The sequence below is a fragment of the Alligator sinensis genome, unplaced genomic scaffold (assembly GCF_000455745.1).
Source record: "Alligator sinensis unplaced genomic scaffold, ASM45574v1 scaffold169_1, whole genome shotgun sequence".
NCBI lineage: Eukaryota > Metazoa > Chordata > Crocodylia > Alligatoridae > Alligator > Alligator sinensis.
The window spans coordinates 3164207-3178351 of NW_005841924.1; the positions used below are offsets into that span (position 1 = coordinate 3164207).

General features: G+C 41.6%; 1 protein-coding gene across 1 annotated transcript in view; it reads left to right on the forward strand.

Moving 5' to 3' along the window:
- Positions 1-438: 438 nt before the first annotated feature.
- Positions 439-14145, forward strand: part of IQCM (IQ motif containing M) — a 182567-nt gene continuing 168860 nt past the window's right edge. The window contains exons 1-2 of the mRNA XM_025198514.1: positions 439-474; positions 4397-4715. Of these exons, the coding sequence (XP_025054299.1) occupies positions 439-474; positions 4397-4715 (355 nt within the window). The remainder of the gene's footprint in view (positions 475-4396; positions 4716-14145) is intronic.

Genomic DNA, 14145 nt, shown 5'->3' on the forward strand with positions numbered 1-14145 from the left:
CAGCTGACATAACTATTTTCCATGCCAGCCTCTTTTATGGAAAGCCCACCCTGAGCTGATTTACACAGACCAACTAAAGCCTGTTTTCACAACTTCCCCTGATGGCCTACTTTTGCTGCGACACTCATAATCAATTTGCATTGGGTGAGGACCTATCCCCTAACTTCTGATAAATATTAATATGAAGCTACCTTACTAGAGTAGAGTGCAGGTAGGGGAGTAGCGTATACATTTAGCCTTCTTGTACAGTTACTTGAAGGGGCAGAGCTCATCACCTGCTTCTGGCAGCTTGGAAGAGGTCAGATCACTCCATGGGGCATAATAGTCATCTCTTTTTTTTTCTCCCTAGGTCTGCTACTGTCTAAAAAGACCAGAGGTGGATTCTTGGAAGAGAAAGTAAAGAGGGAGCCAAGAAGTGTTCAACAGAGATATTTTTACATGGAAAATTTGATCTCAAAGAAAATGAGAGAGGAGGTAGGAAGGCTGCAGTCTTTGACTTACAGTATATAGGGATGAATGAACACTGTAAATTTAAATTTGCAGTTGTTGCTCATTGGTTCACACTGATGCAGGCTTGACTTACCTTCTTTCTCAGGATAATGAATACAATACACTTTTCTCTGTAAATTTTTCAACCAGAATTAAATTCCAGGTCATAAGGAGTGCCATTTACTGGGTCAGACCATAGGTCTATCTTGCCCAGCATTCTGTGTCACACAGTGGCAGAAAGTGGAAAAGGAGAGTGATAGGGGTTTCTTTTTCACTTGCAGTTTCCAGCACTTAAGGTCTAGGAAATTCTGATTCAGAGACTGTACCCTGAACTCCCATGCTCAATAGCTACTGAAGCACCTTTCCTCCAATAATTTGTCCAATCCCTTTTTGAATCTGGCTAAACTATCAGCTTCCACAGCATATGGTGGCAATGAGTTCCACACTTTAATTGCATGTGTAAAAAAACCCTCCTTTTTAATGTTTTAAATTAACTACCTACTAGTTTCATTTTATGACCCCTAGTTACTGTGTTGTGAGTGAGAATAAACAGTAAATCCCTATTGACTTTCTCTTTGCTATTTAGTATTTTGTAAACCTTTATCGTGTCCTCCCCTCAAGTATCTCCTTTTTAAAGCTGAATAAGCCTAGCCTCTTTAGTTTTTCCATATATGGAAGCCCCTCCCTACTGCTAATCATCCTTATTGCTCTTCTCTGTACCTTCTCTAGCTTTTCTATAGCCTTTTTGATGTCTGGGAACCAGAAATGGGTACAGTATTCAAGGTGTGGACACACTGGTTTTATAAAGGGGCATAATGATACTTTTGTTTTTGTTTACCATTCTCTTCTTAATAATTCCTAACATTTTGTTTGCCTTTTTGGATGGCTGCTGAGCACTGAGCTGATGTTTTTAGCAAACTGTCAACAATGACTCCCAGATCTCTTTCCTTAGTGGTAACAGCTAATGTAGAGCCCATCATAGTGTTGGTATAATTTGGGTTATTTTTGCCCAGCTGCATCACTTTACACTTATCTATGTTGAATTCAGTCTGCCATTTAGTTGCCCGTTTGTTCAACAGTGATAGATCCTTTTGTAGTTGCTTATAGTCTGCCTTGGTCTTTACCACTTTGAATAATTTTGTGTCATTGGCAAATTTGGCCACCTTGCTAACTCACCCCCTTGTCCAGATCATTCATGAATATGTTAAACAGCACTGGTCCCAACACAGATCCTTGGGGAACCCTGCTGTTTATTTCCTACCATCCTGGAAGCTGACCATTTATACTCATTCTTTGTTTTCTATCTTTAAGCCAATTTCTAATCCATGAGTGGACTTTCCCTGTAATTCCATGACTACCTAATTTAGTTAAGAGCCTCTGATGGGGGACCTTGTCAACAGCTTTTTGGAAGTCCAGATGTACTATGTCAACTGGATCACTTTAATCCACTTGCTTATTGACACCCTCAGAGAACTCCATTGGTCAGTGATGCATACTTACCCTTTGAAAAAACCATGCTGATTTCACCCCCTCCACTCCCCCATAGCAAGACACAATCATCCACGTGCTGAACAAGTCTTTTTTTTTTAAATTAATATTTATACCAGTCTTCCAGGAACACAAGTTAGACTCACTGACCTGTAGTTCCCTGCATCTCCTCTAGAGCCCTTTTAAATATGGGAGTCACACTGGCAACTCTTCAGTCCTCTGGTACCAAGGCTGCTTTCAGTGATAGGTTGCATACTACAGTTAGGAGTTCAGCAATTTCCAATCTGAACTCTTTCAGGACCCTAGGGTAAATGTCATCAGGTCTTGATGGTTTGCTGCTGTTTAGTTTATCAATTTCCTCTACAACCTCATCTACTGAAACCTCAGTTTAGGTCAGCATCACCAACTTGTCCTTAGCAAGAAGTGAATCTTCTGAAGGAATCTGCCTAATATCTTTCACAGTGAAGACAGGTGCAAAGAATGCATTTTGTTTCCCTAGCATCCCTTTTACATCCTGATCATCCAAAGGTCCAGCAGACTCCCTGGGAGGTGTTTGACTTTTAATTTACTTAAATAAATTGTTATTGTTACCTTTTATGTCCCTAGCAAGTTTTCTCCTCAAATTCTTTCTTAGCGTACCTTATTACAGTTTTATATTTGATGCGTCAGAGTTTATGCTCTTCTTCTTTCCTGATTAGGATTTGACTTTGACGTTTTGAAAGAAGCCTTTTTCCTGTTTCTTGCTTCTGCAGCTCTGCCATTAAATCATGCTGGCTTTCTTTTGATTCACATTTTTTTTTATTTTCAGTATTCATTTGCTCTGTATTTCCAATATGGTGTTCTGAAGCAGTTCCCGGGTTGCTTGCAAGTTCTTCACCTCCTTCAGGGGGGCCCTGTTAACTCTTCTGTCTAAGTAGCTTCCTCATGTTGATGTAGTATCCCTTTTTAAAGTTAAAGGCAACTGTAGTAGATTTTCTTCTTATCTCCCCTCCTATATGGATGTTAAACCCAATTGCATTGTGAGTCACTATTGCAGAGTCTCAGTCACCCTGCTGGCTGTGTCAACACTAAAGAGTACATGATGCATTTGCTCTGGTGTCATTTTATAGAACTTCTCTTCCATCTACCATTGCACGTCATCTGTCCTAGTCAGCTGCTGCTCCCTTTTCACTCTCATTCTGCTTTGTTTGTTCCTTGGGCCAAATTCTGGCTCCTTTTGCAGTCTTTATATACTGTTCTTTGGGCTTGAAGTCTGTAACAGGCCTTTGGAAAAATCACCGAGTGCTGGAGTAGTTAATTGCTGTTGTGTCTAGACCCACACTGTTGTTGGTATAGTAGTGGGCTAGGATAGTAGCTGGGCCAGAATCAGGCTATAGGCAGAAGGAAGAGTGGTTGGAGTATTATGTCCTTCCAGTATTCTGAGCTGTAGAACAGGCAGATGTGAGAGATTGGCATCAATTAGAGATATCTAGGGAACAAATTTGGCCCAATATGTAACTTGTTTTCAGGTAAAACTAATGCTGGCACCCAACTATATGTCAAGGTATGATAAAATTGGGAATTAAATATGGGATTTTTTAAAAAACTTTTATTATTTAGTATTTTCCTTTGTACCCATCTGTCACTAACTGTTCTTAATTATAGCCTTTGATCTGCATGGGTATATCACAAGGAAATAACTTACTTGGATTGCACATTCTCTGGCTAAGGAACTGGTCTTTTCCCATGTCTGTGATCCAGTTAACATACTTGTGGATACTATCAAATAGGAAATGGCAATAACTTACACATTTAAAATATAATCAAAAGCACTTGAGCACTTTGGTCCATACTATATTGAGACAGCTCAGCTATTAGGATGCCTCTAGGGAACTGTATTAGTGTAATGATTGTAAAGGGAAATTAATGCTACTTAATTGGGGGAACATTTTCTGGAAGTGACCAGCTGTTAAATAGATGTGGAATTCTAAGCTTTAATGAAGGTTTCAGTCAAGGCTGGTAAGGTTCTGTTGATATCTGGTTGATGAGCTTTGTCTGCTAGTTTGTGTAAACCAGAAGAGCTTTGAACTCTGAAGACTGTCAGTCTATAGATTTTCCACTTATCTTTCTCCATAATTTGAAAACAAACAAGAAAATTCTGTCGAATAAACCATCTTAAACAACCTGTCATATGGAGAATGTGAAATCAGAACATACCAACAGTTTAATTTCATCAGAAGAAAAACAGACTCTAGGATTCATGGAACTTCTGAGATAACTATGTCTATTACATTCATAGCCATGACAACAGCTCAACTTTGTCTTATTCTTTACATGGTGTAGAAACGTAGCCAGCAGTTAGCGCAATACACCAGAAGCTATTTTGGAGCGATTTAAATTTTGACCAATTTAATAAGATTTATACTTATTTTGTTAACAGAAACGCAATGGATCTGTACTTGCCTGGCAGCTTCCTGTATCTTTTTCCAGCCGGGATGAAGCAGAGGTTTCTACTAGTGCCCCTCCTATTTTAGCAGAAACTGACATTTCCTATAGCAGCAATCCATGTAGAACAGCCAATTTGAAAAAGAATTTGCCTGAAGTCTCTTTGTTGAAAAAAAGTTTGTATCAGTTTCTTGGAAGACCAAAGTCCCTTAGCTGTCTGACATCCAAACACTTCAAAAGAAACCCTCAGAAGATTGTCAAGTGTCCTAAGATATTGATACAACCATCTCCTCAACCTTGCATGAAACTAGAAGGTGAGAAAAGTGTTTTTCATTTACATGTTTTTTTTAAAAAAGGGCCCAATATTGCTTTGTTGCTTCACACCTGGTCAGGTTCTCACCTGATATAAATTAGCATAGTTCCACATAAATAAGTAAAGTTCTGTAAATTTATAGCAGTTGAGGAATTGTCTTACTAATTGTAAGGGAAATACTCAGTGAAAGGAAGAATGGCATAACTGGGTTTATGAATTTCTTTTGACAAAATCTTCTTTTAATTTTCTCATGAAAAAAATTAAACTCTTCTGCAGAATCCTATTCCACCACATGCCAAAGTGCAGACTGAGATTAGTATGTTGAGTTATTCTACTACTGCGTAAGAATGATTCTGTTGCTTCCTCTGGGTCCCTATAATAAGAGTAGGGAGAGATCTACATGTCTCCAAAGAGTGATCCTATTCCTATAATGGATGTACTTATGTGACCAGAGTGAGTAAAAGGTAGTTTAGTAGCTCAGAGTTAATCTAAAAATGCACTTTGCTCATCTACTTGGTGAAATCGAATTCTTCCCTTAATATTCTAGGATGGAGTTTGTAGGTGTAGTGAATGAATGTTTTAGCTTTATGTGTCTGAAGTTTTGTTGCACTCCAGAAAAATTACATGCACTATAAAATGGGAATCAGAAGAAGCAGTGTCAAAAATTTCAAACCTATCCTCTTATCACAGTCCCACCTGGTAGATTTACAGTTGCCACTGGTACAACTTGAGGTACCCATTTCAGATGGCTGCTGGACATTCTGTCTCTGAAAGAAGAAATCTCTAAATTTAACTTTTTCTTCACTGTGGAAGTAGAATCTTTGCTATTCAGTGTTGAGAAAATTCGTGTTTGCATTTCTGGGAAAATGCCATTAAGCTTTGCCCTTGTGGTTTGTATTGAACATTTTTTCAGACATAAAAGGAACAAAACCACTACAGGCTACATGCTAGAAACCAAATCCAACTTCCCGTCATCTTTAACCCATAGAATTTTTATTCTGAAGAAGTGGCATGAGCCCCATGTTCTAAGGCATCCAGCAAGATCTGAAATGGAGGCAACAGTGATCTCCTATGTATTTTGATAGAGTACCCTTTTGAAAAAGTCAAACTGGCAATTTTGAGGCACAGAGGTCCATTTTTACATATAAAATTGTTGTTTACTGAGAATAAATTTACTTATTTCTCAGTCATGAAAGAATTTACCTAGCCTTGCCAGATGACGCCTCCTTTCAAATGCTCTGAATCGAACAGCTTCTGTATAAATAACTGTATAGGCATCGCAACAGTCAAACCACAGTTAATATGAATAAATACAGTACACTTGTACTGTAATATGTAGGAGGATATGTAAGGGAAAATACTTCCTACTAGGAGGGTGACAATGCTCCTATATTGACTCATCCCATTAGCAAGAATTGGAACCCTGCAAGCAGATGACAGCTATTTCCTGCTGTCTCTCGGAGGGTCTGTTTGGCTCATTAATTGCACCTTGGAAGTGAGAAAAGCTCTTTTGACAGAAGTCTAGGGTAGAATGATCTCTGCAGGGACACCCTAAAAACAACCTAAGTTACAGAGAAAGCTGAAGCCCGAGTTTAAATTTTTGCTTTTGTTCTTTGAACTGCCAACAAAGCCATTACTAGGAAGTGAGTGAAATTTGGTGTAAATACAGTGAATAGAGATTGTGTTCAGAGTGTGATGTGAATTCTGCATGTTTGTATTCTTTGTTACTTTTGTTTGACCTCAGTTTCTAAATCTGCCATTTTTCTGCTCATCTTAACAGTGAGCTACCACATTAACTCAGTTCTAAGATGAGGTCCCGCACATTTAACATGCGGGGGAAGGAGGGGAAGCCCCTCATATTACAATCAAGTATGGTGGTGGGGGGAAGGCAGTCAGCTGCTGTGGCTCTGGTTTCAACCCCTACCCAGGATCAGAGCCATAGGTGCAGGTGCTGCCTGCCCCACCCCCTTCTTGCCTCTGTATCCTGCCATCTCCCTTCTGCAGCCTCTTCCTCTCATCCCTCCCCAACTCACATAGCCTCTCCTTCCCTGCCTGCTCCTCTCCTTCCCTCACTTGCCTTTGCTCCCTGCCATCAGGTTCCATCCATGCTGCAGCCTGGGGCACAGAGCATGGCCACAGCCCAGCCCTGTAGCAGTGGTGCACGGTATGCATAGCTGCTATGGGGGCTGAGGCCATTCTTCATGACCCAGGCTAGAATGGGAATCGAGACTGCTGGTACAGAGCAAACATAAGGGGTGGGAGAGGGGAAGCAAGGAGCAGAGGCTGGGAAGGAAAGGTGGGGGAGCAAAGGTTGGGGTGGAAGGGGGAGGGAGGAACATAACCTGGTGAGAGGAGACAGGTAGGAAGTAGAGGTTGGGGAAAGGGGGGAAATACAGGCTGTGGGAGGGGAAGGGGGAGCAGAGGCTGGGAGGGATGGGCAGGAGAGGCCAGAAAGCAGAGGGGGTCCAAGGCTGCAGGGTGGGAGGGGGTTGGTAGAGGGCAGGGATGGCAGGGGGCAGGCACAAGTAGAAGGCAAGCTGTTCGACCTCCCCATGTCACCTGTTCCCCCCAATGCCTTCCTCCCTGTAGTGGTGGGGAAGATGAATTAAACATAACCCTCCAAGAATTAGATTCTATATATTGAAAATTATAGCAGATTTATAAGTTTTTTCCATGTATAGAATCTAATTATTAGGGGACCATCTTAAATTCAGGGTTGTCTTAAATTTGAGTAAATACCATATTTCTATGAGTAGGAAATGCTTCAAAAGCATCCCATTTTCTGTTTTGGAGGCTGGTATAACTTGCCCCTTTTAATGGTTCCTCTTGCCTTTTCGTGTTGTTAGATGTACAGGAAGAACAACCTGTACTCTTCCTCTTCTGAGGCAAAATCCTGGTTTTACTGAAATCAGTGGGAAGCCTCCAAGTGACCTTCCTTATGTAAGGATATTGGCTCTTTAAAAGACTTGTATGAAAGTAGCTATGTTCATTGGAGAGAACTGGCTTTGGGCACTTGGTCAGGACAGCAAGGACTGCAGACAGTTGTATGTTACAGCTGGCCTCCAGTTATATCCCTTTCCTTCAATAAATTGTATTAATATTTTAACCTGTTCTTGAAAGCTGACTATGGTTCCTCTACTGAGTCTACAAACAACACACCTCAGGTCAGGATTTCCTCCCTGGTCAGACCTTTCTCAGGTCCTGTGGTCGTGTCATTTTAGTGAACTAGATTATCAGACTGGTCAGTTTTTTGTAAACAAAAGGCTAGATTATTTTTCCTCTATGAGTCATGTAAGTGGATTTAGTCACCTAAATGTGATTCTATTCTACCCTGCTTGGGTCCCTGAAATATAATTACTGCAAAAAAATGGGCTGGTCCTCCTCCTCACTCCTTTTTTCATGACTCAGTCGTAAGAGTAAAATGATGCTGTGCTACAAAATTAGGTGCAGTATGGATTTTCAGGGAATTAAGCAGTGTGGAATAGAATCACATTTACATGCCTAAATCCACTTAGATATCCAACAAGTAGAACAGAATTTGGCACTTTTTGTCTTATTATGGAGCCCTTATTCATATAAATATAAGGATAAAGTAGGCATAAAGTTATGATGTGGGGTGAATATAAGGATAAAGTAGAACAGTAAGTATAACTATGCCAGTTTCTGTGTTAAGCTTCGGAGCTTGCACAGTATGAAGAGAATAATTCCAGATGCCTGAGCAAAACTTGGACTGCAGCTCAAGCAAACCCATGAAAAATACTCCATCTTTCTTCTTAATAAAACAAACTCTGTAGCAAACTTCAGGGAACAGTCCAGAAGATTCAGTGGAACTACTCACATTAGGAGGGGCTTTAGGACTGGGGGGTCAGGATGCGTGAGTGTTTTCTTTTTCTTTAGCATATTATTATTGCATATCTTGAAATTCTATTCTTTGGATCACTACTCGAAACCCATCCATAACCCTTCATTGTGTCCTTCAGCATCACCCCATTTGGTAGATTGATGAAATTAGGTTGTCTTAGCCTTTAATAGAGTCGTCAGAGTTCTGTAATGCATGTATTTCTTTTGCTAAGCAAATGTTGATAAGTAAATTTACTCATTTTAGCTTGCAGTAACTGCATACTTTCAGAGTCCTCTCCTCCCAGTTAAGCTTTTCTAAACACACTGTTGTTTTTTCTAAATATAAGTGAAGTGGCAAAGAAGAGTCCCAGGCATGTAATTTCAGTAGCATCTTTCTCCCTTATGACTCATTACTGCTTGAAATCAACACAACTTGGGTTGTGCTCAGGAACTTCAGTACCTTTTTAATATTTGCAAATAGTAACATCTGTGCTTCTTTCTAACTTCATGGTTTGTCTTGGAGTTGGTCTTGGCTAACACTTCTAACTGTTGAAAGGCTGTACCTTGCAGAAAACAAGCTCCCTGTATGTTATACAAGTGCAGAGTATTATCATGATTAGTTATGTTGTTTAAGTGCACAGCAGGAAGGCTACAAACTCTAAGTCCCTTTTTCAAAATCATTTTTAGTTTTTTTAGAGCTTCTTCTCTAATCAAAATGATCTGAAGAACATCTCCTTCCTTTCTGGAACTGATAAGACCCTTACTTTCATTGCTCCTTCATCCAGAAACAGGACTGATTCCAGCACACCTAATAATATAGTTCTCTTATGAAATGACCTCCTACTTTGCAAGTGCTTTAATTAAAATTATATACTGTATCAAAGAACTACATCCTGTTATGAACTGGGACAGGTTCAAGAAGCAATACAATGCAGGCTAGATGTTGGAGGGAGGCATACTAGACGGGAGATGAGAGAGACAGACAGGCTGGTTTGGGGTAGGCATATCAGGACAACAAATATCAGGCCTTAAGAAATGGTAATGGATGAAAGGACACTTTCATTTAACATCCCACTGTGGAAACATGAAATGGCTGGGAAAAGAAATCTGGGAAGCCACAGCCTAGAGTAGAAGGAGACCTGGTAGCAGTGGTCTGAATTTTTTGCTGGCTCATGGACATTAATACAGAGCAAGAGGGTTAGGGACAGAAATTACACACAAACCAGTATAAGTGATTGGAAATTTGTACTGCAAATGTGCAGTACAAATAAAACACTTTCAAAATGTTCAAAACCAGTTTACGGTAAAGCTGGATGCATGTGGTATCAAATTTAACTGATTTAGATTAAATCAGTTTATTGAACTTCTGTCCCAGATCCCCTCCAGATTCAAGTTAACTCACAGTCCCCCAGCATCCCAGGATGATTTGCACCTCCCTCAAAAAACTCCACCTCACAGAGTGGGTGGGCTAGGATTGGCCCAAGTTGTCTGCTCTAGCAAAGCAGGGAGGCATTTTCTAGCACTGCATGGCTTCTAGCCTGGGCTACTGCAGGCATGTGTTTGCATTTCTGGTATCAAAAATGAATGTCTGTTCACTTGCTTATTGCTTCAATCTATGCAGTTTAGACTAACCTGTGAAGATTGAATTGATTCACCTTCTGGCTTTTTGATTGTCTGTATTTAGCCGAGATCTGTTGCAAGCAGCATCATATTTAGTGCTGAGTGTCAATCAGTGTAATGAATAATGCGTGTAACAGCAGATGGAACCATGGTGCAATCTTTAGAGCTGTGATGACTGCTAATTCAGATTACAACTCCAGAAACCCCTGGAAGGGAGAGGGCTAGGAAAGAAGGAAAAGGAAGCAAGCAACAGGGGAAGTTTCAGCCTGAATGAGAAGAAGAGAAAAGTGTTGCAACCCCTGCACATGGAGATTGGTCAACCCTACATAGCTAGAGTGCACAGTGGAGCTTGGGATTCTACTGCTTTGTGGGGGTGGAGGGAGGTGCAGCTGGGGGCTGCTGCTGTTTGAGCACACTGGGACTAAAGGCTTGTTTGGGGATACTGCTAGAGGTATGTGGGTGAAATTAAGGTACTGAGTGTATATTATCACAGTTGCTGATGTTTTTGTATCTCTTACCTATTCCTTTCCTGTGACACATTGGCTTGCAACCCTAACTCTTATGAGTAACTCTTATGGATACAGTCAGTATTGAGCAGGGTGCTGCCAGAACCAAAGGCTGGGGATCATTCCCTAAAATAAACTCCAAGTGGGAGCTGCATGAAGCAGCCTGGATTAGGATGTTCCAGAGGAGGCTCCTGGTAGATATGACAAGAGCCACCTATCTAGTCTTCAGCTGAGCAGTTTTGTGCTAGCATTGGGCTATTACAAATGCCTGATTGAACAAAATATAAAAAATAAATGCAATGGTAAGACATGAACAGCATCTTTAAAAAATATAGCTGGAAGGGATTTCAGGAGAGCATCCAGTCCAAATGCCTGCTTAAGGTTGGATCATACCTGTGTAAAACATTTCATGCAAATGTGTATCTAACCTGCTGCTAAAACTTCAATGATGTTATCTGTCTCAGTGCTTAATCACCCCATAATTAGAAAGTTCCTCCTAATACCCAATAAGAATTTCCCTTGTTTCAATTTAAGACCAGTACTATTTCTTCTGTCCCCTGTCTCCTCGTCTTAAGGAAGATCAAGTGTATACCAGTAGAAACTGTTATGCTTTGGCATCATGTCTTATGCTTGAATATTAGATTGGCTTATATTTGAATCCACAATATAATGTGAAACTTGTCAATACCCTTTTGCAATATTGCTATCAGACAGGACTCATGGATTTCATATTCTAGTGCAAGGGCAGTAATATTTGATCAATCCCAGAATGTTAGCAGAATAATCACCTGTGCCTGACTGTACTTAATAACTGTCATTGTACATCTTTGTATACTGTATTCACAATTTTGTGGCATCTAAATTTAGCAAATAATTGAGCTATCCTTCAAAGCTCAAAGTGCCAATAAAATTGTGAAGTATGAAATGAAAATGCCAAAATGTGAGAGAGTTGTTGCAAAGTACTGCATGCAAAGAGAAATGACAATATTAGTAGGAGAAGTTATGTTATTAGCACTACTAATAAAAACCCTTCATTTAAGAAGATGCCTAATTGATATCTGGAATAGTGCTGCTACTTTCTGAATGAGGTTAAAATTGTCTGTTGGGCCTTATTCTGGTTCTTTGTTATATATTAAAAAAGCCTGAATGATTTATGCCAAAGGAGAGAGTTGATTTTTATATTAGAAAGTTAAAGCTTCCTTGGGGAAACTCTGTGGTGACTGGGGAGCTAGTGAAATGACATTAAAGGAAAAACCAAAAGATTGAAAGTTCAACAACAGAAAGGGGAAGGGATGTTTAAAAGGAACTTTTGAACCTGTTGAATACAAAACTGAAAAAAAAACTACACGAAATGCATAGCTGTTTGTTCTGGAGACTGTCACCTTCTCCCTACAGGTCTCAAAAAATGCACTGATCTTTAATCAGTGCATTCTGGAGTATGGAGTATGGATGTGGAGTATGGAGTTGGCTAATAATGCCAGAACCAACAATATTGATATACCTTGTTATGTCAAGAGGTGCATATTTTAATCACAATAAAGAGTGGCCTTTGAAGTAGTTGGGTTTTATTTTTAAAAACTAAAATAATATGCGAGCAAGCAAAAATGTCCGCTCTCCTGCCATGCCTTGCTGTTTCTTATGGTTCTAAAAGACAGGCTACCCCTGGGCCTTTGCATAGGCCCAGTTTGACCAAGCCCCACTAGATTTCCCCAGCACCCTGCTGGTCCTCACGATTTTCCAGGCCCCTCACTGGGCCTTTCTACTCCTCAGGCCCCTTGCTGAGCCTTGCTCTATAACCGTGCCACCATATGGCACCTTAAGCCTTAGGGGCTAATTGTGTGGCTCCAATCCTCCCCTACACCACACCTTTAGCCTTGCGGATGTTATTGTACTGTTGATCTCTCCTGTAGGGGCTTTGGCCTCCTCGGCTTCTGCCCCTTAACTCTGGCTAAGCTTTCTAGACAAGGCTCACTGTGTTGGATGGACCTTGTTTTGAGGCACTAGCTCTGGTTCAAGCCTTTTGGGCACCAGGCCCCTGGACCCTGTTTGCTGTGCCCCTGGCCCCTGTGTGGCTGTATCCATCTCGAACGCTGGGCCACCAGCCCCTGTGTGGCTGCACTCCTCTTGGGCACCGGGCCACTGTCTAGCTTGGTGGCCTCTCTCTATGCCCACTTAGGGCTCAATAATCACTTGACCCTTTAGCCTGCCCCTGGCAGGCCTCAAGGCAATTGCATGCTTCTTGGGCACAAATGGGACATCCGTAAACCATCCTTACAGTCCCAACCTAAACCACCAGTATAAATACAACAAAAACGTAAGCCCTTGGACTATAACATAACATAAAGGGGAAGCATCTTTCTGCCTCCTCAAGAGGGCAAACCTTCCCTCACCTCTAGTGCTGGCTATCCTTGTGAGCTCCCCAAGCCTCATTGGAGTTCCACAGGCAAGATAGCAGTCTATTCAAGAGTCCTGCTGCCTGGAGCTCTTCACCCTGTGGCTGCTAGGGAGAGACTCACTGGCTAGCCCAAGCCTCAGGCTTATATTTTCCCAGGGCCCTGTCTTCTACAAGTCAGTAGACTGCCTGGGCTGCCTGAAGATGCCTGCTGCTCAGCCTCATGGTCCCACTGATCCAGCAACCTTTTGCTGCTGCACCCTGCCTAGCATGCAGAGCTCTCTCTCCCCACTCTCTCCCCAGACCATTCCTCTTTCCAAGGAACGGGGAGCCTCAGGCTCTCTGTTACACCAAGTACATCTGTTTGGAGGAGGTGGTAGTTATAGGCAGGGTTGGTCCAAGTCATCTACCTCCACATTCTTTCAGTGGGTTGTCTTTGTATTTGACCATGTAGTGAGATGGGGACTGGAAGTGTATGTACAGGAATTATAGAAGCTACTTCATCTTTTGATCCATGCTATCTATGTTATGAGGTATCAGTGTAGCTCATCTGCCCAGGGATAATATTTTCCACTATAGTCTGATTTGGGCAGGATTTCACATCAGCTTTTGTATTTGGGTGTTTTGAGTCTTCCTTTGGAGTACTGACTAGTAGGCCTGTGCGAAGCAGCTAGTATTCGCTTGGGATTCAGATTCGGCTGATTTGGGGGGGCAGTGGTTCAATTCAGTGCCCCAAATCGATTTGGCTGAATCTGATTTGGAGATTTGGCTCCTACCAAATCTCTGAATCACCCAGGCCCATACAGCTCCCAGTGCTTTACAAAAAAGCCTCACTGACTGGGTGCTGCTGGGTGGGGGGGTGATCCATACTGCCCCAGCATTTTGAAAAAAAAAGCTTCGACTCTGCGGGTGCTGCCGGGTGGGTGGGCAATCCCCACTGCCTCATGCTGTGTAGGGGGCTCTGCATGAGCCTCCCAACCCTCCGCTGCTCCTTCAGCCTCCCCATGACTACCCCCCTGCCACAGCTCCAGCCCTTTAAGAAAAAAGAAAATAAAGAAAAACCTCTGCACTCA